General features: G+C 41.1%; 1 protein-coding gene across 3 annotated transcripts in view; it reads left to right on the top strand.

Moving 5' to 3' along the window:
• Nucleotides 1–24,792, top strand: part of cntn4 (contactin 4) — a 218,326-nt gene that overhangs the window by 79,162 nt on the left and 114,372 nt on the right. For all 3 annotated transcript variants that reach the window (XR_014892415.1, XM_085273021.1, XM_085273020.1), the window contains exon 5: nt 10,468–10,563. Coding sequence is in view for 2 of the 3 variants with exons in the window: in XM_085273021.1 (XP_085129147.1) it covers nt 10,468–10,563 (96 nt within the window). In the remaining variant the exon portion in view is untranslated. The remainder of the gene's footprint in view (nt 1–10,467; nt 10,564–24,792) is intronic.

Genomic DNA, 24,792 nt, shown 5'->3' with positions numbered 1-24,792 from the left:
CGGTAACCCTCGCAAGGGTTGTGGCTGTCTACCTCCCGAGGCAAGGATAACTGATGGCTAGTGGGCGCTCCCACTCAATACTTGCTGCCCTTGATTAGTATGTCTATTGATTCTGTATTGCTGATTATGTAAAAGATGTACACACATAATTCACACTGATGATCAGGCCGCATATTCAATAACAGAATGATAGTGTGGGCTTCTTATATGGGTGGCACTCTGAGGGCTGTGCGTTGAATGTAGTGACGAGCTCATTCACTGCTGAAGTTTCCACGACCAGAGATGTCAAGAAGGTTGAGCTTTCCAGAAGAAAATAAAGTGCTGTATACTGTACTTTCCTTGAAACGCTATATATCCCATTTTGAGTAGGAGTGGATATTCGCTTACTTATAAAGTATCTCATCAGAGTCAGAAAAGCTCATATTTTGCCAAGGACATAGGAGGGGTGGGAAATTCCTGATGTCACCGGAGTAGGCTTTAAATCCTTAAGGGGAAATATGAATACCTAATTTAAATGCAAATAAATCCTTTGGACTCCTCTCAGCTGAGTGATAATGTGGTGTGAGTATATTGACTTAGTTAATGAGGTGTAAATAGCTAATGGGTATGATCTAGCTTTTATGTTTTTTTATCCGCAGTACACTATCAACATATCACACTTGGGAACCTGCTATAAAGTGGAATAACTCACTCAGCATTTAATGTTTACCTCTTTAGCTGTCCAGCCTTTGAAATGGGGAAAACTTTTTTGATGATACGTGCAGGGAATTGGCGGGGGGAGGGTCCTCAGCAAAGTCTAACCCTTTTAGAGCACATTACATTTTTGCTTTTTTACATTCCTAAATAATTGTTAAAGTGAAAGTACACCAGTACATAGATCACAGGTTTCAAAATGTACATATGATATAAAAAATGTACATGTTTAATATCATAATTGTGTACTATCCCATATCCTGTCATGGTCCTGGGTCTTTGACCTAGTGTTTTGAGTTTATTGTTATTATTTTCCAGTTTCTGCTGTTTTGTATTTGTTCTTAGGGTTTTGAGTTGGGTGTTTTCTATCATCGCTACCTGTGTCTTTCCTCTGTGTCCTGTTCGTGTCCCCGAGTTGGTATTGTGAAACAGTCTGTGAGTTTCCTGTTTTACTTTGTAGGTTTGTGTCTCGTTATGCCCATTAGTTCAAGCTGTTTCCCCTCCTGTCTGCCAATTCCTGATTACCTGGTGTGCCTGTGCTCCTCGTCGCGTCGTCTGTGTTTCTCTGTGAATCTTCTGTGTACTCTGCATTATTCCGTGTTTCACCATGTCTCTCTGCTTCCCGCCCCGTGTCCTCCTTTTGTGTTAGTTTTCCCAGTTTAGGTTTATGTTCAGTTCTGCCCTCACCTCTGTTATTGTTCACTGTATATAAATCTCACTTGCACCTCCGCCACTGTCTGCTATTTTGATCCTCCTTCTCACCTCCACACGACTGCTGCCCGAGTCGTGACATATCCCAACAATGTAATGCTGTGTAAGAGGTCTTAATCGCAATAGTATGTATTAAACTAATGTTTAAATTGAGAAAATGTAAGAAAAAAAAATGTGTCCAAAAAGCTGGAACATTTGCCTCTGTGTAGCAGCTTTGCTTCTTTATGCCACAGTCTGTAAATATTTGGGAGCTGCAGAGAACATTTGTTGGACTTTTTGGAGAGGAATGTTGTCCCATTGTTGTCTGATACAGTCCTCAATCTGCTCTGTTCTTTTTTTTATTTAATGATGCTCCAAATGTTTTCAGTTGGAGAATCGTCTCTATTGCAGGCCATTTAAGCACCTTGGCTCTTTTACTATGGTGCTTGTATAATAGATGAATTATGCAGTTTAGCATTGTTTTTGCTGAAATATTCAAGGCCCTCCCTCAAAAATACGTCATGTAGACGGGAGCATCTGCTGCTCTAAAACCTTTCAGCATTGATGGTGCCTTTCCAGATATGCAACCTCCACCAGGGATGCACGCTTTTGAACTGAGTGATGATACAAAGCCAGATGCCCCCCTGTCCTCTTTAGTCCAGAGGTTTTTAAAAAGAATTTCAGTTCAACAGACCCCAGAACAGTTTTCCGCTTTGCCCACAGAAATTTTTAAAAAACTTTTTCCGTGAGAAGTCACAACAGTATTGTCATTATGAAGTGTCTGAAAAATAACTGTCAGGTAATATAGTGACAGTCCCAGTACACATCCAAAAATGTGTATTAGTAATAAACAGCACTACTTAGTTACCCTGTGGCTTGAGAAAAACTCCTTGAAAGAACATGATATGAATACATCGATGATACTGATGTACTTGAAGGCATTGTCATTGTGGTTTTGTTGGGATCCAGCATTCATGATGACCTCTGAACGTGTGTTAGTTTGAGTTGAGCTGGCATTTCATTGCCCTAATGTACTAATGTACAGGGAGTCACTGCCTAATAAAAGCTAATATTAACACTAACCAATCAGCAGTCAGTTTAAACTTAAATGCAATAAATGTACAACGAGATGCACAGTGTTGGTTTGTGTTTGGTATCAATTGTTAATGAACTGATGCAGCTAATGTGTAATGTGGGCTGTTTAAGTGCAAGGCTAGCAGGGAATGGAATAATGTGTGAACTTTACCATGTCAAATAAGCATGGTGAATGTGGAAAAATGGCTTCCAGCTACTTCGCTTAAAAAGTAGGATTCAGTGTTTTTTGAACAGAGGACTGGGTAATCTTACTGTTTGCAACATTACTTTATTTTATCTGCATATGTTAGAATGTTGCAAATTTCATGGAAGTGCAGCATCAAAATATATGCACTTTAATCTCAGTTCTAAAAATACTACTGTCGGCCTCCATGCAACTCTATACTTATCTGAAGGTCTACCCAGAGACTGTATATAAATGAAGGCAGATGTAACAGAGCCTTACAGCAGACTGGCTGTTTTTACTATCACTGCCTTGGTGTTTTGGATAGGGACTCTAACCACTCTATGATCTCAGAAACCAAGGCTAGCGTTGTGTCAGTCACATGGTAAAGGAAAATAAAACCCCAATTTATCCTCCTTCTTGGCTCGAATCTTCTGTAAAACTTGAAACAAGTGTCTGAGCTCATAGAGTCACCCAAAAAGTGGTGTTTTTAACAAAAAAAGAGCTCAATGTCATGTTGCTATCGACTTTGGTACAACTGAACAACTTTTTGCAGTTGTAGAAGTCGCCCCCTGCTGGCATTAGCAAGAAGCAAGTTTAAGACACTGACTTGTCTTCTCATAATGTTCTTTTAACTGCCAACCACAGTGCTTTTAGACTCAAGGTGGAACAGCTGAGGACCAGAGTCGAGGCAGGAGAATTAAAGATGCGTTTAAAGATTTTTATTTTTTTTTCATTCCATGCATTCATCTCGTCTTGTCTAGTGACAGACAGGCTGATAAAAATCACTGAATACACACCTCTGTGCTGGCTCCCACCTTTGCGCAGGCACAGACAGTACAAACATAGATATGATGTCCTCATACACACACAAACACATTATATCCACCTTCCACTTGAAGACAAAGAGCATCCTCAAGGGGGTAGCAGGTTGTGATGGATCTAATGTTCACAGTTGGACGGGCTTGTTGAAGTATGATAAGTTGTGCTGGCATTTGGAAAGCTCATATGTCTGGGATGTGATCATCAGCTTAATCTGGATCATTGTTTGTAATGCCAGCCCAGGTTTGCAATAATTGATGCTAATGGATCTAGATGGGACATCAGGTTTACTTATTCTGAGGCTATTAATCATTGTTAGCCACTTCCCGTTTTGAACATTACTCTGAAGCTTTTGTGCGGAAAACATTAGCTCAGTTCTATAATATTTTAATGAAATTTCGAAGGGACTTGCGCTCGCCACTGTTCCTTTCAGTGACAAATTTAATGGATATGCTATTTGAGATATCCTTTGCAGGCAAAGTCTGTGCTTTCATGCTTCCTTTTGAACATGTGCACAGCTGCGTACGCTTAAAAAAAAACAAAAAACAGGCTTTTGGTCAAGCCTTCCCACCACAATGCACCCCAAGCCCCCCCCCCCCCCCCCCACACACACACACCCCGCATCTGAAGGCATCGGCCGTACCATATTCTAAATTATGCTTTTTACGACTTTCCCAAAGTACCTTTCACAACAATGCTTCTTTTGGTCTTTTTTGGCTGCTGAGAGTGGATGACTGAAGGTGGAGGTTGGTTTTTGGGGAGGGTGGGTGGGTGGATTTTGCCACTATTGCTGCATGCTTTCAGCATGGGCGAGGCCATGCCTGTCGCTGTGAACAGGCACAATCAGTACCTTTAGTGAAGTAGACATCACCCCTTCATAAATCCCAACAGCTTTCATCTCAGCCAAAAATAATGCCAAAGACTTTTTTGGGGGGAACAAATTCAGTACCTTAGATGTCTCTGGCTTTTGTTGACTTTGTTCTATAGGATCATATTTTGGGAAGGCTCGGATGCTTTTATCTAACCTTCTATCGTGTTTTTAGATGAAAGTAAATGGGGGGTTAATCCAAAAAAAAGAAGAAAAAAGATTCAGCTTTCGCCGTGAAATTTTGTATTATGCCCAATAATGCAAGCAGTGTTTAGGAGAAAACCGCGCGTCTATTTGCAGCTTTTTATTGTACCACCATTAATAAAAAAGACGTCTGTAGAAGCAAAATAATTAATTTCACAGAAGAGGCAAAGGGGAGAAAAAAAGCAGTGCAGATATTGCAGCTTTCATCAGTGATCTCTGATGAGCCACACCAGTCTGAGATAAAGCCCACTGGGAAGAAGGAAGTCGATTAGCCTTGCTACAACATTAATCACCTTTGAGTGACAGTTAAGAGATAACTAGGCAGTCAGTGTTCCTTTAAAAAACTGAAAAAAAGCAATAAAAATAAATCACCTAATTTAAGCTTTGAGTCCTGATTCAATTCTACACACATCATAAACCTCCAAGAAAGCGTCTTATATGGACATCTGCAGACATATTTGCCCTGCGTGCCTTTTTAAGCGCTTTTGGTCACCAACCAGCCAAAACCGGGTGCCGGCTTTTCACACTGTAGAAAAACTACGGGAATTTAGGAGGGCAGTGATTTGCTGTGTAAAAATGATTGTAGACAGCAACTTTGTCATCCCATTTGTGGATGTTCAGTTATCCATTTGTGTGGCAGATGTGTTTTTCACAGTAAAGAGCAGGACAAACAAGTGCATTAATCAAATAGGTGGATTTCTGTGCAAGTTCTTTAGGATTAAACTAATGTACAGTCACGAGCATAATAAAATATTTTATTATAAGATTTCTAAAATAATTGAGATGCTGGGTGCAGAAACCCAACCTCCAACAATATGAATGGTTTCATACAGTGCAAAGTATAAAGGAGTGGTGGTAGCAGATTATCTCTGAGGCTATATTATAATCACACTTTAAAATATAAAATTCTAATTCTAAATTTAATTATTAAGAATGTGTATGTGTAAAATTCGTGATTTTATGATGTAAAATCACAAATTTTTATTTTTAACTAGTTTAATTTATTGAGATATGTTGCAAGCTTGTGTTTTGTGTAGCATCTACCTTCTTAATATCTGTAGCCAGAACAAAATGAAGCATAATAATAATAACAACAATGTTGCACTCTGAAATGTTGTCAATTTGAGATTCGGTAAGACTATATTGGAGTTAGTAACTCAAAATGATTACTTTCCTGCACTACTCTGTGGTAGTTTAAGCCCTGCCTGCATTATAATAGTGCAGCTGAGTGTGGTGGTTCTAAAACTGTGGGGCTCGCTCTACTCGGGGGGTATAGAGCAATTTCACGGAGGAGCGCATGACCAGGATGAAAAAATGTGGAGTGGATTTGAGAAGTTGAATAAAACTGTTTCATGTGGGAACAATAAACTAACAGGAGTGCTTTGAGACTTGCAGCGCTGTCAAGCTTCAGGGTGCAAAATTACAAAAGACAGTGGAGAGTTTTCTGACAGGTAAGAAAGGGAAATAACAGACGATGCATATAACCACCACATCGATCAAAATAGAAGGTTTTAGAATGTTTTAAACTTCGTCATAATGTTATTTCATTAAAATAACATTTTCCAATGAGTGGTAAATGTCGCCTTTTTTTCCTGGCGCCATGATGCGTAGCAGCCTGTTGTTGTTGTTTCTTCTTTTGTGACTTTATCGTCTGATAAAGTTTGTTTTTCTTGCTCAGTGTGACTTATGTGTCTGTCTCATGGAGCGTTGCAGAGAGACGTTGCCAAACTCCCGGTGTTCCTCAGTCTGACTGTGCTAGATGGCCGGAATTTTCAGGAGAGTAGAGACGTTAATCTGAGCAAGAAGAAATGTTCATGGGATGCACTAGTCGTCATTAAAAAGTGGTGTAATCCCACACGTTACTGTGAAGGAACATTTGTGTGGCATGAATAAGAAAAAACAAAGCCCGGAGGATCATCTGACACAGAGGATATGGCTAATTAATAGATCCCAACAACCCTGTGAACCACTTACTGCTCTTGCTAACTTTGCTGCTGCAAGGACAAAAGCAGAAAGTCTTCATACCACCTGTCCTGTCAGATTGTTTGTTTTTTGGTTTAACCGAGCTCTTTCTTTAGTTTAAGCTTTTATGATATTATATTTATGTATTGAGCTGTTGTTTTGGGTGTTGTAACAGGAACTAACAACGTTTGAAAAAAAAAATACTTCATATTGTTACTGTGATTATTAGAGGTGGAGAAAAATCTGGGTGGATTATAGAAGGAGAGGTATGACAGAGACAAATCATGCACCGCTACCCTTCACAAGTAGCCGGCGTCTCTTACTCCATCAGTGAGTTTGTCTCCTAAAGTTCAGTGTCCTTCACAGTCACACACTTGTGCTCCCCTCTACACAGTCACAAACAGTCCCTGATAAAACAAACTGCAGCACCATGACTCAGTTCCTGCTGCAGCCGGTGGGCAGCAAGCGCTACGAGTGAGTCCTGCGGCCACGGCAGAGGCAGCATGAACGTCAGCCTCACTTTGTTATGCTTTCTCAGCAGCCGTCCGAGTCTACTGGACAGCATGTTTTTAAATGTGACGTAATCCATAGTGTCCTCTGCATGTGTACACCAGGAAGCCCAAGATGCTTTTTCTCAGCTCCTCGACCTCAGGTACAAGTGCCCCAGAAGCACAGACAGGAAAACAAAAACAAAGTCCTGCTCTGGTTTTTGTTTTTTGCTCTCCACCAACACCACAGTGCAACTTTGCTTTAGCAGTTGTAGCCAAGAACAATGAGAAGACACTATATTAGATGTTGCATGTGTATTATTCAGGCAGAAACTGGTGCTGTTCTTTAAAATTGTAGCACTCTGCCAAATTATTCTGAATGACTTTACCCCATGTATTGATTCAGGTGTTTTCTTTTTCTGTCTCTCTAGTTTTAGGCAAGAATGCTGACTTTGGTTTTACATCCTTGAGGGAGACACATCCAATTTGACACTTAAAGGTCCAATCTGGCATTAATCTTTAGAAAAATATTAGGAATTGCTCTTTTAATAGGGCTTAAGACTCTCAGATCGCTATTAGTTAAAGCGTACTCTTGGGTTAAGAAGAGATTTATGTTTAAAGAAATAATTAAAGCCAGCCTCTTAATTGACTTGTTCTGTGGCCAATATGACATATATTAACTGACCTTATAGTCCTCTTCATAAATCACTGAGCCCGATAATTTTACATTTAGATCACTTGGAGCTGAACTAATCAGTAATCTCATTTGAGTGGATTGTTTGCAGTTTTGAGACGAGCAGGTCTGCAAAGACAGCGCTCGTGTCCGCGCCACCGCTCGAACTGACTTGACAATATTCTGCATATTGCAAGGTTAATTAAGGTTAATTAATCCAATTTGGAGAATATGTATGGATAAATCTGAGACAGTATATCAAGCCTCTTAATGTATTAATTCGCTGTCTGTCTTTTATTCGGTTCGGTAGCTAAAATCACATTTATGAATGATCTCTGACCTCAAACTGAATATTAAAAAAAAAAACAAGAAGTGGAATAAAGGAAGCCAGAAGAAGCTGTTTAATTTAATTATGCTGCCAATTAACCTCTAAATATACGAGTAGCTCCATGTTTTCTTTGTACTTATTACAAGTATCTGTATTTAAATAGTTCCCTTAGGAATATATGTAGCACTCTTCAAACTGAGTTACCAGTGCAGACACTTAGTCTCTATGCAACGTGTGAATTACATTTACTGAGCTCTGTACATCATTAATGGAGCCAATTTGAAATGAACTGGTTCTTCTATAGCGCTTTTCTACTCTGTCTGAGTGCTCATTCATGCAAGCACTTCTCTATCTAACAGTCATACTCCGATGGAGCACCTTGGGGTTCGTATCCTGCCCAGACTGGAGGGACTGAACCACCAACCTTCTGATTAGCAGATGATTTGCTCTGCATAAATCATCAGCAAATGTCAGATGTGGTTCTGACCTGCTATTGTTTCCATCAGCTGTCAAAGGAAAATATTTCAGTTTAACAGTACTTGTGGTGTCAAAGCCCTACTAGGAATAGCTTTGTGTGGTTCGGTGGTGGTAGGTTTGATGAATGAAAGGTAACCTGATTACCACCAGAGCTATTAAAATCCCTCATGTGTGACCTGCCACGGCAACCCTCTCTGCTTAGCAGCGAGGCTTCAGATTGCTGTCTGGCTCATATTAGTGTGGGTGTGTGTCTTTATTGATTTCAGTGCTTAGTTATAGTTTTTTTTTTTCATCATGTATTCAGCTCAAGCTTAACTTACATTCATTATTCGCAACATACAATTACCAGTGCAGGTTACAGGGAGCAATAATAGGCCTCATTCTTTTCATTTCCACCTTATCTTAAGTGTGTCCCCTCAAGTATGCAAAAGAAATAAATCCAGCAAAAAGAAATTAAGCAACAGACACACACACACACACACACACACACACACGAGTGAGTGCTTCCTTCCATCGACCTATCTTTGTGTGATTAACAGGGGTGTGTCAAAAGAAGTGACATAAGGTGGCCCTCACCCCCCTTACCCACCATCACCCCCATCCACACACACACTCACAAAAGCAGCCAAATAACTGAATGCAGCTCCCTTCCTTTGAACAAAGGCACAATCTCTTCTCTTCTTTAAAGCAAACATATATTTATGTTCATGGGGCGACCATGGCTCAGGGGGTTGGGAAGCGTATCTGTAACCGGAAGGTCGCCGGTTCGATCCCCGGGCTCTCTGTCCTGGTCGTTGTGTCCTTGGGCAAGACACTTTACCCTACCGCCTACTGGTGATGGCCAGAGGGGCCGATGGTGCGACATGGCAGCCTCGCTTCTGTCAGCCTGCCCCAGGGCAGCTGTGGCTACAACCGTAGCTTGCCTCCACCAGTGTGTGAATGTGAGAGTGACTGAATAGTGGCATTGTAAAGCGCTTTGGGTGCCTTGAAAAAACAGTCCTAAGATTTTTGAGTTTGCATCCAAAACGTGTTCATAGTGCTGCAAACTTTGTCCGCTGTACTCACAAGACAATGCTTTTACCCAGTTGAAGGGGAGGCGTTGGAAAGTAATGCTAATGCTCAGTCCCCGAAGGGTTTTTCTTCTAAAATTCATCACAGTTTTTCATCCAGATTCTACTTTTTAATTCTTATTTCTAATTAATCACAGAGGGAGTTTGTCAGGTTTTTAACAATAATAAGTGAGAAATTTAATTCATTTGTCCTTTTAGTCATATCAAAGCATTTACACTTCCTATGACGACTTTGTATGATGTATAATAGTCAGGTACAACTTATCTGTCCTGTACTGATTTACGCTACCCGTGCGTCTTTTAAATCACTCATTGCTGTCTTCCTCCACCAAAACCCCCGTACTTGTGGCACCATCTCTGTGAATTTGGATATCGGCAGCACAGGCGCACGTGGGGGGGGGGGATGATTTGGCTTGAGGCAAAGCCAAAGGCTGTTTACTGCCAAAAATGTTCAGTTTGTTGCTGCTGAAGGTTCAGGCAGTCTTTAAAGGTTTTTTCTGACTTACTCAAAATGTTCCGTACGTCATGTATATCATTTGCTTGGCACGGGGCTTCAGGTTTTTTGCAACAGCGTCTGACACGCTGTGAGTTTGAACTCTGGCCCTCAGAGTTTACAAGTACTGTATTTGACAGGATGAAGCATCAGTTCCTTCCCACAGTCTGAAGAAATATAGGCCATGAACTTTCTGGCGCTATGTGAGTGTGTGCTGTGTTTATGTCTGCGAGCTCTGTAATAAACAGGCAACCTGTTGTGAGCGTTTTCCCCACCTGCTGCTTTAGGTTGCGCACAATGTGACCTTGAAAAGAAGTAAGAAAAACAGTAATTTGTTCATGACAGCACCTTCATGTGTATGCTAATAAAATGTAACAGCCTCCAGCTTGTGGAATATTTTACTTACTGCTGTTTTCTTGTTTTGTTTTTTCTATTTTGCAGACTTGGAAAACTTCAAGACTCAGAGAAGAAGCTCTGTTTCAGTGCGTGAAGGTCAAGGAGTGGTTCTGCTCTGCGGCCCTCCTCCTCATTCTGGAGGTAAAAATAATAAGTTCTCTTGCTTTTTCTTTTTCTTTCAGTTGACTAGCGAGCATGTGTCTGTTTCACACTGAAAATTGGAAGTTATCTCACTGTGCAAAGTAACGATGACTGAAGCGCTTTCAGACGGAGCTCTTTGAGATGTACCTGTTTAACAGCGGCTTTCGCTAGGTAATCAACACCTTAAACCTGACGCTGTGAGGATGGAAAAATTTCCAAGCGATTCGTGCCTCGTGTAGGTGTGATCACTCTCGGCTGGGTCATGGGAAGTGGGACAGCCTCTCTGTTAGGAGCCTAAAGCTGAATGCGCTTTGATGAGAGGGTTATTTTTTGACTTCATTTCCATGGCAGTTAAAATAAACTATTGTGCAGCTCTATTTATTCAGCAACGTTTGCTCTCAAGCTCAAGGCAACGATACTCTGAATTTTATACGGTGTGAGAAGGTAGCATACAAATGATTTTGCTTTCTTGCTGAAAGCCAGATGAGAAGACCGTGCCAGACCGTGCAGTAGGTAAGCTTAGGCTGCCTTCTGAATTCAGGTGGGTTCGTTTAGATGTACTGATCTTGCTCAAGCAGTGACAAGATCATTCATATGGTTAGTTCAAACTGAGAGAAGAGTGTCTTGAATTACATGCACTATTCAGACATTTGAAAAGCTGTCCTTTTTCATCACAGAGCAGGCTGTGACCAGAGGAACTGATTACAATCACATTATTGGCCATCAGCCTAGATAACTCGGGAATGTGATACCTTATCCTTGAAGGAATTTCTTAGAATTTGGCTGATGCAAGCAATTCAACTACAAAATGTGGAAATATTTCACAAAAACTAACTTTTTTTAAAAATATATGTCCAAAAGTTAAAGGTCAAATTCACTGTATTTTTATGAGGCCATTCAAAATTGAAACTAAATCTGAGTTTGAGAAATTTCTGACTGCGGCTACAACAACAACAACAACAACAATAATAATAATAATAATAATAATAAGCCTCGGTTATTTATATAATTTGTATTTGGACAATTTTATTAAAACACCAAAAGATAATTGAGGTAAACTCCTCAGTTAAAAATCAAGTTTTAAGCCAAGCTCTTCATTCCATTCGTCTAATTGCAGCAGATGTGTCCTTGTGCAGCTTCTTCAATTCACTTATTGGAAGTGCTAAATGCAACAGCTGCTTGGATTACATTCTCCCAGCTGACAGCTACCTAACAAATATCACTGATTCATACACTGGTCTGCTTAGTAAAAATGCTGCTCGCATTGAATTGATTGTAATTGTTTGCAGCTTGTATCCTTTTGGGGTTTTAACCGGTGAAAGCTTGGCAAGCTGTGGAGTAATTTGGAATTTTAGATTTACTTTCAAATAGCCGAGCTGACATGCCCGCGTTTGATTGTTCTCTATACTGTGAATAGTTGCTTCGCTGATTCTCTTCATATCTGCCGATTTGTGCTGAAGTAATCCAATTAGGTTGTGTTTTTTAAGACCAACAGGCACATGAAAAGCCCCCTCAAGACACTTGTCTCCTCACTAATAAACAGAGCCAATACAAGGTGTCAGTTAGAAGTCCATTTTAGTAAATTACATCTCTCTGTTGTAATAGAAGCTACCGCCGCTCTGTCATTCAGTTGGATAAACAGCCTTAATCATTTGTTGTTGCTGTGGTTCTTCTAACATTAAACATTTACGAGGACAAAACGTCTTCGGTTTATACCCTCTCATCTTGCCCCAGAGCCCTCGCACGTTTGAAACCTGCACGAGCGTGTTGGTTTGCATGACCTTTAATGAGAAATTCACTGCGATTATCTTCACCTGCCAGTCCGTACTGAGTGTTAGCTCACAAAATTATTTTCAAGGCATTTTTCAAATCCCTCACTCAGACAAAAATATCAGACAGCAGACACTAAATCGGGATTCAACAGGCTTCCCCACAAATCCTGGCCAGGCTATTGGCTCCAAACACACACACACGATTACATGTTCTGCCAAGCTGCCCATCAGAGGAACAGCATATTCAAACTGGCAACAATGAAAAGCAATCAATCAGCAGGCAAAGAGCTAAGTGTTTTGCCAGTAGTGCTTTTCTTTGTTGACCCGATACGCTGCTTTGTTGCATCTGAAACGGCACGCTGCACGGCGGGTGACAGGGCGCACCGCTGCTACTCTGGCGCTTCGGCGTCATGCTAGGGTCAGAGTGAACATGCACGATAGGGCATCCTTTGACATAAAGCCTTGCAGTTAGGCAGCAAAATGTATCCTCTGAATGAATTCAAATTTAATTTGCCTGAAAGGAAGTGAGTGGCATAAAACATACTGAATTAAAATTAGTGAGCGCTCACCCTGAGAAATGACTAAATCTGTGCTTTGCTTAATGCTTGTGTGATTGTAATGCTTTGCTTGCTTGTTTGTAATTTGACAATTTTATTATTTATTTAATTGTTTGTTTCTTGCCATGTTTCCCTTTCTTTGTTTCACTTTAGTAGTTCCAGTTATTTTTACACCATTATAAAAAGGAGCGTACAAATACGCTTTAGCTCCTGGTGGTGTTCTTTTGTCTCTGCTCTTGTCATCAGAATCTAAAGCTAACAATTTATTCATCCTAAGATCTGTGAACTTTGTTTCTATTGCTTATTCATTTCTCGCTATCTGTTAGTTTACTGAGTCACAAACCACATACACCAGCCTGATGATTTATTTCCACAGCAGAGCGCATGATGTGTATTAATACACTTCTGAAAATAGGACCCAATAAATACCAGGCACTTTGTTTATTCCTTAAAACTGCAAGTCGCTTTACTTTTCCACAAAGCTTCTGGAACAGTGAAACTATGAATTTAAGACTGGTTTTGAGGCGTTTTTTGTTTTTTTCACTAGTAACCAAGCCAGGGGACGGAGAAGACAAATCACAGGGGCCCTGTACTTTTCACACACACAGATATGCACACATTTGTGTATTTCACAAATTCTACATGAAATAGTTTTGCCATTTTTTCCACTTTTAGCTGGTTTAAACATACAGTATGCAACTTTATTCACAATAGCGAATGGAGACATGAACTATTTGGACAAATGTCTTTATTTTTTAATTCAGGTGTTTTCACATGCAGTGTCACAGGTGTGTAAAATCAAGGAGCCAGCCATGCAGTCTGACTTTGCAAACATTTGTGAAAGAAGGGGTTGTTCAAAAGCAGCGGTCCCCAACCTTTTTTGCCTTTAAGGTGTCGCTGATAAATACAACAAAACCAGTACTGGTACCAAAAAAACGAAGATTTATTCATAACACACGGGAAAAGACCCAGGGAAACCGAGTTAACGATAAAAATGATTTAAAAAAGTAACGATTAAAAACCCTGAAAACCATAAATTTCAGACCTGAGCCTCAACTCTCACGGCCCGGTACCAAACAACTCACGGACCGGTACCGGGGTTGGAGGCCGCTGTTCTAAAGAACAGACTGAATCTGAGTGTGGTACTGTAAGACGATGCCACTGTTGTAACAAGTGAGTGTGTGAATTTTCTTCCCTTCTAGAGTATTTTAAGTGTTATTGCAAAATCGAAATCCCAACAACTCAGCCACCAAGTAACAGATCACATAAAGTTAAAGAGTTCCAGACCTCTTCTGGCATTAACATCAGCACAAAATCTGTGTGCTGGGAGCTTCATGGCATGGGTGGTACTCCCATAGGTGAAGGCAGCTTGTTTCCATATCATTTAACTTGAAAAAATGAGACAAACAACAACTAAAAGCCTGTGGCTTGTCATCTTTATGAATAAGAATTGAAATCTGAGTGTCTGTAGTCGGCTCTGAGCTTCAACAGAGAGCTAACGTTAGCTTAAGTTTGCTTCATTTACAAAGGTGTCACTAACAAAAATGGGTTCTCTGAGGGTACACAGAGCATAATAAGTATAATTAAATAAACAATTAATTTCAAAAGATGTGTGAAATGTTGCCAAGCTGTTAAGACATAGCAAGTATTCAGAACTCATTAAACAAACCATGCTACCTAAATACAATCCTCCAGTTCATGCGAGGGAATGTTTTGATGAATATCACTGCTCGTGTGATTAGAAACACTATGCTGGACAACAGTAAAAAGCTGCAGAGCCTCGGTTGAAAAGCTTTTACATGCTCTACTAGAGACATGAATTCAGGAAGCAGCTCAGTCATCAATCTCAGTTGTGTCCTTGTTTTATTGCAAATCTGTTTGGCGTGTCAAAAGATACGCAATGGTGTGTGTTTTCTCATAAATTCACAGAAACAAGATGACTAATGAGGAAAAGGCCATGCATCCAGGATGTGAAGACATTTTTTTCAATCTGCAGGCAGCCTGAAAGGAGACTCAGAATGATAACAACAAAACACAGGTTTATATTCAGGAAACAGTATTTTTCTCTTTTCTGAGGGTGTAAGAGAGGCCGCTAACCTGGCAGTTTTCAATTGGTCAAAATACATGTTTGAAATCTGTGTTGTGTTTGTTTCTGAATGCGACACCAGGGGCCTGTTCTTCGTACCGCGCTAAGTGAGTTAGCTGGATGAGATTGTTGACGATTTCGCGTGATCCTGGATCGTTCGGTTCCCCGAAGCCCATCCGGGACTTGCTGTCATAGCAACAGAGCCATAAGCGTAAACCTGCTGGGGAGCAGGTTTACTTTATGTAAACAGGATTAGATCGCGGCCACGCAGGTATGCCCGCGTCATTCATACGAAAGCAACAGCGATATTCCACCACTGTTTCACCATAAATAAATAACATCAATGTAACTAAAGACAATGCAGCACCTGATCCATTTATTGATTTCACACAGGTCATTCCCTAAAAAAGGGAAATGTACTATTAACATTCTATTACATGTATGTGATTATTACAGATGTAATTCATATTTCAGAGTAGCAATTGTAAATTACTTCGTGTAATCAAGATGAGAGACCACGGCTATAAAAGCGAAGGTGGATTTGGGAAGTCTGTCGCAGCCATGTCCTGTCCGTATACGCGAGCCACCCATTGCGGAAGGTGCAAGATTGATAAGGAGAGTCCTCAGAATTCAGCGTATATTGCGGGACAGACAGGATCCTTTAGCTCAGCGCGACAGTGTGCTCATAGAGAGATATTGATTTTCCCGTGAGGGTATTATTTACTTAACCAACTTGTTGACGAGGGGGTGCAGGACCACCACCTGTCTTTTTTTTTGCTCTGCCCTTTTCTTGGTTGCTGTTATAAACAAACAGATTATTCCAGGGTCTCTTTCCAAGAGACTAAAAGCAATATAAGTGATAAATATTACCATTCTATAGAATATTCTTATATTTCACTTTTACCTGTTCCCATGTTCTAGTGGGTCCTGTCGTGGCTCTAATGTGAAAGAGGATAAAATATAACATATTATAATATAATGTAATATAATATTGGATAATATAGTGTAATATAATAAATCTACCCTACCGCCTACTGGTGTTGGCCAGAGGGGCCGATGGCGCGATATGGCAGCCTGGCTTCTGTCAGTCTGCCCCAGGGCAGCTGTGGCTACAACCGTAGCTGCCTCCACCAGTGTGTGAATGTGAGAGTGACTGAATAGTGGCATTGTAAAGCGCTTTGGGTGCCTTGAAAAGCGCTATATAGATCCACTCCATTATTATTGTTATTATTAAATTACTTACGAGTTTAATTTGTCAGCAACTTCCTGCCAGCCCTCTCTCCTTGCTTTTGCAGCCTTTGCAGTGTTCCCTTGCGTTCTGATTAAACTCTGAAACTCCTGAAATCCCTCACTCAAGAGTTCTTGCTCTGCTGCCGAAAAATACCGAGCCGAGCGCGCTCCGTCGACATTTTCGCCGACCAATCAGAGGGTTGCCGATCAATGTTTCTACTATCGATGCGTAGCCCCTTTTACGACACCCAGTGATCTCACATTACTGCGTCCAGCTGTACTAATCGTCAACAGCAGGTGTGTTCGGGGAACCGGATTAGCGCGCTCACGGTTAGCGCGATGGTTTGGTCTTGGATGTTTCATTTGATCTTGGATGTAGTAAGCGACGTACGAAGCACAGGGCCCAGGCTGACATCTTGTAAGCTTGACAGCATTTCAAGGTTTGTTTGAAAGCAATCCTTCTGAATAGAAAGAATATTAGACAGTTTCATCCAGTTGCTTTCAGCAACGAGCTAACCCTGTCCCAAACCCCGAAGAGTTATATGAAAAGTTGATAATGACACACATTCTCTGCTTGTTGTGGTGCACTGGTAGACTGGGGGGGGGGGGAATCATTTTCAGTCGTGTGCAGTCAAGTTTTATAATGCTCCTTTGGCACAGAGAGGATGAATCACAATGTGGCATCGGTAGAGTGACAGTCAATAACAGGACAATAATGACTGTCGAGCCACCTAAGCCACCTTCCTTCCCTGACAAGGACCTCATTGCATTTTAATCAAATTCTGCATGTGGGTAGTACTTGCAAGGAAAACCTCTGCACATCCCTATTCAGTGCCATATGTTTGCAGATCTTCCCATGGAGTTAGGACCCTCTGTGTAAGCCCAAGGCTCTGGTGGGTTTCCACCTGCCAGAGGGGGTTCTCAGAGGGCACATTATGTGTGGCAGACAGCTGTCCTGCCCGCTGTAAGCAGCATGGAGTCACCCATGCAGAAAGATGCGTTCGGACACAAGAAGTAGATGGGGATGGTGATAGAGAGAATGATTTCAAAGGAACAGAAAATTAAGGGAATGTGCTGGAAGGGAAGCACATATCTGCTGTATGTAAACCAGGATTAGATCGGATGTGTGCATGTGTATCTTTAGGGGGGGGCCGGGGTTGGTCAGCACATCTCTTTGTGCTATATCTACAGTAAACAGACACATAACTGTGTGGTGATAACAGCAACATGTGTGTTTGTGATAAGCATGACGTGTAACCTGCATATTATGGAAGCAAATATCATAAGCAGCATGCACAGCAGCTGCCTAGATTGATTACTGGTGACAATACAAACTATGATTAATGACACCGTAATGACAGATAAACAGGGATTGCGTCACTAACTATAATACAGATGACAAGGTAATATTAGGACTTACTAAAATCTATTAGATAAGGGTGTAACTATTCTGCAACCTTGCTCAGGTGATGATACAGTTGTGCATATTATCATGTGGTGATTTTGTCTTCCCTTATTGTGTTATCCTAGTTTATGCTAGTCGTGATGTAGGCGGTGTCCAGATTCATGGGCTGCATCCTCCTGAGGCCGCATTTGTAGACTGATTACGTCACAACGACGCAACGAAGGCTGTCCAAATTCGTAGACTCCGACAAATGCAGCCGACAAATGCGTCCTCCTTTTCCCCGAATTTGAAGGATGGGTCGGGTGTGTCCTTCGTGGCCTACCATATCCCAGAATTCATAGCGCGGCACAGCCAATTCCAATTTCCAACAATGGCGGCCGCTACTAAGTTTTAATATTACTTTTATTGTTCTTTCTGGGTCAAAAAATAAACTTTTAAGATATTTTCAGGCGAGAATGTAGCTGTGTAAACGTCAAATATCTGCTCGGTTTATCAAGACATCGCATGTCTGGAAAAGTGCTTCGACGTTTTCGGAGACGTCTGTTACCCACCAGCTCGATAGCTAGCCGGGGCGATGACAGCGAACTCCCCGTACATCTGGCCTTCGGAGGACCCGGCCCACTTAGACCGCAAAGGCCGGGTCCTCAGGAGGATGCAGCCATGCATTTGGACACACCTGTAAGGAGTTATTGTCTGGTCATTCAGGTGAGGAGAGCTGGAAATATATGAAAATACTGAAGTTTATTTTTCATTTATGATCAAATTATGATTGAGTGAGCATTTAGTTTTTTTCTGACCATACTATTCTACTTTCTTTTAACCTATTATACAGAAAATATTATTATTACTGACATTAAAACATCACAGATATTAAACTGCTCAGCCAAGAAAAACATAAAGATTTATAAACTTAAATAAGATTAAAGTACGTCACGTGAAATTAACATAGCATGTCCAATGATAGCTGCCTGAAGTTGTCAACCTGTTTTAGGTTTTCTGTTGGTATATTGATCAGTCGCCTGGCAACAGTATTCAAATAGCAGCTCAACTATCCTTCTGCTTGTCAAAAATAAGATATTTAAATTCCTTCTGAAGGTGCACTTTGATAAAGGCTATATGAAGTTTTAATCTCTTCATGCAGCATGAGGAGCGACATGTTTATTTCGTGGTATTTGTTGACTCATACTTAGTAGTTTCTCTTTTTTTCCCATCAGGGATTATTCTGCTCTTAATCTGATTAGCAGCTGACACATTTCAATCTCCATGAGTAATCTCCTTTCACAATCCCGTATTCAATCATATTTCTCCCTCTTCATCTGTCTGGAAACTTCAGCTCTCTGAAATAATATCGCATGTCACTGTCACACCGTCCATGGCTGAGCCAACAGAGCCTCTTCTGCAAACCCTTCTGGTTTTGATATAATCTAGCAGTTACCTCATGCCGAAGAAGAAACTTTGTAGACAAGCAACCAACAACATGACAGTGGCATGAAATGGGATATTTTTCTGAGAGTGACACTCGGGAGTTGATTGGAGTTTCAAATCACGTATGAAAAGGTCACAGAGGAGTCTGAACAGAGAACGCACACATTTCCCAAAAGACATGTGTGAGTGACATGTTTCCTCAATCTCCTTTAAGCTTCTTAAAGTTTACACTAGTTGTTGTTATGGTTGTGTTTGGAGTGCACGCACGCCTGTGTGTGCGGTATAAAAGCATTAAAAAGAGGGTAATTCACAGCCTCACACAAATATACGTTCATGTCATTCCATGTATAAAGACCATTTCCTTTTTCCTTTTCTTTGTGGGGTTTTTTTAATGGCGTGTAAGCGACTGCGTCCCCTCTGCCAGGCTGCAGTCACATGGCATGTCCTTGGGCTCCACTGTGCTGCCACATAAACACAAATCCCTCAGTGCCTGTGGGGATTTCATCCCAGAAGAAATGCGCTGTCACCTGCTGTGCAAGGGGAAAATAACAATTGTCGAAAACATGACAGCTCCGTCCACACACCTAGCTTGCCTAGCAGAGCATTGGACAGCAGTTGTAAGTTGAATTCATAGCACTTTTATAGCTGGCTTGCCATCACAGGCCTTTAATTGCTTCTGGTGATGCATAGAATTCAGCTCACTTAGTGGGATTGTGCACAGATCTGTGCACACTCAGTTAAGTCATACCCTAGAAAATCCTCTCATGTGTTGAAAGAGTTCAAGTTATAGAAGACCTGGTTACCATCTTTAGTTCAAAGATAAGACTAATTCATTATTTTCTTGAATGCATTTCAAAGTGTGATTATCAACTTTTACCAAACCATACATTAATAAAGATTTTTGATTCACAGTGATATAAATCAGAGAAACTTACCCGACGATTCACATTCGAGAAATGAAAAAATATTTTCTCAGTGGTTCACTGGCATGACAAATAGTACAGAAACGGCCCTTTAGTAACAGCATCAAAGTGGAAACAAAACTACAATACAGACTTCAGCTCTGTAAAGTTTGCCTGCTGACCGATGTGGGGGAGTCGTACTGCATTTGCGAAGCATTTTGTGACTCCAGAGGGAGCCTCGCAAAGCCTGAAATAATGCCTCAAATGATGCTGGCCAACCCAGAAGAAGAAGACAAGACTGAAAATGAAAGAACAGCGAGAGCAAACCAGACCTCCGCAGCCCACACTTTGAGGCTTGCTGCTTTGGCAACTTTCAGTATAACAAACCTGCATCTTAAACTGACCTGTCAGGGGTTGAGTTGTATTGTAGGAAATGTAGGCATTATATCTTTGCATAAAAGAAGAATGAATGGAACAAGTATATTTGTTGCATCAATTCTGATTTTTTTGAGACTTTACATCGTGACACAATGCTAAAAGAATGCAAAGCTGCATCAGTGGTGGACACTCAGGGGGAGGTTTGCTGTGGCTCTTGGGCAAATATTTTTTACACATTATTTTCCTCACGGTAAAGAGCCGGCTTCATCTGTGGCAACAGAGAGTGTCTCACGAGTGCAGGACTACTGGGGATTTATTGTGTCCCGTACGTACCGCTGTGATCTCTTTTTACCTGTTGAAAGAATGATGCAAGCTGACGCCTGTGCTAACGCAGCATCGGGTAGATGTTGCGTGGATATTGCAATCTTGTTCATCTCCTTCAGGGAACAGAGGTTATAGTCAAAACAGATTTCTCAGAGGCACACATCTCCTTTTGTTTTCGTGCATTTCAAAGTCAGTTACAGGTGGGGCTGGGTATCAAAGGTTAAACTGCTGGTGATGTTGTTCTTAGACTCATCGATGATCTTTGCTCCAGCTTGCCGCTGCTGCACTTTGCGCGGTTTACATGTTCAAGATGATGTAATTAGAAAAGACATTCAGTTTAGACTGTATCACACTGTGTAGATTTTAATTATATTCATGCAAGATTTCAATGTTTCCTCACATCATTGTGTTTGCTTAATTTATTCCTGTTCTTATATTCATGTTACATCACAAACAGGGCACTGCAGGGATCGTGAAGTGTCTCACAATTTACGAGCAATGTGACATTTCACAGATTAGAGAGAAATATTAATGCCAGGATGACAAACTCCACTGTGAGTGTCTGAGAATAGAAAGTAAAGCAGGTAGGTCACATGTTATGATGCCCAATAAAAATTACATGGAAAAAAGACAGGGGTCACATGTTTTCTGCACATGTGCACATGCTGTTTAATCACTACACTTGTAATCGTCCTTTATTTAGTCAACAGTAGGTGAGAAAAGCAAAACAGAGGGAAAAGGAAATGCATATCCAACACATTAGAGCAACACATACATAGAATCCATCTAATTATCAGTTTGTGTCATGCAATGTATACACAGCCGGCGTTGATGGGAATTTGACCCCTATGTAAAATCCTTCCAAACACTGTGCTACTTGTGCACATCAGAAAGAGCATTTCTCGTTCTTTGTTGGCATTTTCAGATGTTTTAGGAAATTTGGACAAATGACTACAACCGTTTACAATTTGCAAGTTATCACATGCAGAGTAGTCTGCCTTGTTGCAAAACAGCAAGCAGGCAAAAGTCCACAGCTGTAAGTCCTGAGTTTGAGTATTGTAAAACATATTTATAGATCTTGAGCACAGCAGCGTTGCAGCAATTTGCGAGCATGGAGGAACCTGCTCAAATAAACATTTTACGGGTGCGGCAACCCCCCCGTGGAAGAGGAAGGGGAGTGAGAATGTATGGCAGTGAAGCAAAGAGAAGAGAAGAAAGAAACGAAACATGAACATGGAGGATGTGGCGTGCACGCCTGTTCTTCTGTTCTCAGCTTGTAAGAGAGAGCATCAGGTGTGAAGCTAATGAGAGTCTGTGGCAGCAGAATGTCCAGTGATTCCCTGCAACACTTGGTTGCCGTAGTACACATACAGTACTGTGCAGACAGCAGGGCTAAGGTCCAGGTGTAAATGATCAAGCCACCTCTTGTTTCTTTATATTTTGCGAGGATCATGGGATATGGGTGGAGTGAGGAAACCTGAACATGATAGAAGACAAAAACATTCAAATTAGTTTGAAAGTGCATATTTGGTATAGAAGGAAATTCATTTACTTAGTAAACACAAGATGAGCGGAAATTTGGGGCCACACTGTGTTTGTTTACAATTAAGAGGTAAGCTACAGGTATTACAGGTATTATCCCTCCTGCCATCCTTTAAAAAACTCACACCCATCACCCTAGGGACCATTCTCAGCCACGCCATAAAAAGACCATATATCCATATTTTATTCCACTTTAAATTAGCCAACCTTGTAAAACTACTTCTCCCTGAAATATTCATGTAAAGTTTTAATTATATTTTCGTTGTTTTAACCCTTCAAATCCCAGTGTTATTACATGAGCGCCCTGTGTTATAAGCCCCAAAAACCAAAAAACGAAACTAAATATTTCCACAAAAAACCAGTTGAAGTAATATGTGATTGTCATTATAAGTAGGCCTTTAGATGGACCAAAGATTGGCACCAACATACATTTTGACCTGCCATTATTTTTTTTGCATTTTTTTTGCAATTTAAAAATTAAAACTTCAAGGCCCTGAGTCTTCATTGACATCCAAGAAAAGAAGAAAAAATTAAATCATATGATGATAATTTGGGGTTGAAAAATAGCGTTTATAATGGAAGTCAATGGGCAGAAAATGGTCCCCAGGGTGATGGGTATGGGGATTTCTGCTGCTCAGCCATTTTAGGCTGATTTAAGGAATTCACACTGGAATATTAACATTGACAGGTAAAAACTATCCTGTGGCAAGTTTGGTTATATTCCACTGAACACAGTGGAAATGGCAGCCATTTAACACATAGCAGTGGCACAAAAAGGTCCCAAGAAGGCAGGAAGGTTAATCTTCAACACAGCCTGAGCTCTCTTAGACAAGCTTTGATGTGTGTGTTTTTTTAAGGATCCTTCTTCAAGGACACTCAAAGCTCTTCTTTGGATGTTGGGTGCTTTTTGTTGCGTTCTCTCTCAAGATGATCCCACACAATAATGCTTCAATAATGTTGAGGTCTGGGCTCTCGGGATGCCGATCAATGACTGAAAGTGTTCTGTTGAGTGTTTTCCTATCCAGGTATGCTTTTAGTGCATTAGCAGGCTGTTTGGGATCATTGTCACGCTTTAAAATGAAGCCGTCGCTAAATAGACACTTTCCAGATGGTACGGCATGATGGGTCAAAATCTGTTTACAGTTTTTCTGTGTTCGTAACTAAAGATCACTTTAAAGAATAACCAGAAATTCTGGCTTCTTGGAATCAAAATATAAAGAAATGAGTGCAGAGCTGTAGGATTTCAGTTTCCACAGTTTCTGTCTGTGTAATGTGACCATTGGTTCAAAGTTCAGCTGGTTGTCTTGACTGCTCTGCCAACATGTGATTTGCATTTACCAGCAGTCAAACCTGTGTACCTAACAAAGTGGCCAGTGAGTGAACATTCAAGATACTTTATGTAACCGGAGCATGTTATAGCAGCCGGCCGTCAGCTACAAAGTGATGCAACAACAAGCAAATCTCATTATATGTTAAATGAATAGATGCACATTGAATAAACTATTAAAGGTTTAGTGGATCTTAACTTGAGTCATAGTATTTTTTTCCAACTAAATGAAAAATAATTAAATTTAGGTTGAGGAAAATGTGATGACTGTAGGACTCGTGATATATGAACTATGAGTGTCTTGAATCTGTAATACGAGAAGACCTGGCTTCCAAAACCACATCAAACAACAAGGACCTGAGCAGGAGCCGCGATTGTTTTCCGCTGCGTGTCTTCCAACGTGACCACTGTCATCAAACATGCTACCTGCACTTACAATCAGCCATAGGAAGACAGGGAAATGGGGGCTGAGTGCAGAATCAGGCACGACACACCCTGCCAGACCAGACTGCAGCACAAAGGCAGAGTGAGGTGCTGCCTCCACACTGCATCCACACGTTTGCTCCCCAGCTGACAGGCCAGTGTCAGAGCATGGCAGGAATCTATGGTAATTGCTTTCTGCAGAGTTCAAGGAAGGAGAATGGATTAACACAACCTGGTTACAGCGCCGGCTTCTTTTTAGACCGAGCCGCCGCTGCGATGTTTGTTTCTCCCAAATGTGCAGTCCGGTTCCCCTTCGGTCTGTCAGTGTGGATCAGAGGAAACAAGAAGGGCTGAGAGGCTGTCTGTCTTTTTCAAACCAGACCGCATTAATGGGCTGCCAGTGTGACCCAACCGCGCTCTTTGTACTGCACGACTACTGTGTTTAGTCGTGGACTTAATGCTGCTGACCTCTATTTTCTAATGGGGGGAGACCTTTAAGGGGCACTCAAGACTGAAATCATTTGTGTCTATTCCAAGAGTAGTTGTGTCTGTGTGTGTGTGTGTGTCTTTTGTCCTGTTTTTCCTCCCACCTGAGGCTTCGAGAGCGCTGAGCATGTGCATCCTGTCCGGTCCTGTAAAGGAAACAGTGGATCAGAGGATTCTCGGAGCCTGGAGCAGATATGGGAGTACTGCACTCAGTTACACAACGTGGGATGACAGTAGTCTAACAGTGGAAGGCGACTCTCGAGTTTCTTTTATTTTTGCTTGTCTGTGTGCTGAAGATGCTCTCCTAAATCACCGAGCGCGTAGATTCTAACAGGAATAAATTGTACGTTTGTTTTCGGGGGCTTTCCTCGT

The sequence above is a fragment of the Mchenga conophoros genome, linkage group LG5 (genome assembly GCF_057382185.1).
Source record: "Mchenga conophoros isolate Kocher_MC1m ecotype Shallow Benthic linkage group LG5, M_conophoros_male_GT1.1, whole genome shotgun sequence".
Lineage (NCBI taxonomy): Eukaryota > Metazoa > Chordata > Actinopteri > Cichliformes > Cichlidae > Mchenga > Mchenga conophoros.
Note: the sequence above shows the minus strand (reverse complement) of the source record. Positions and strands in the feature narration are given on the sequence as shown.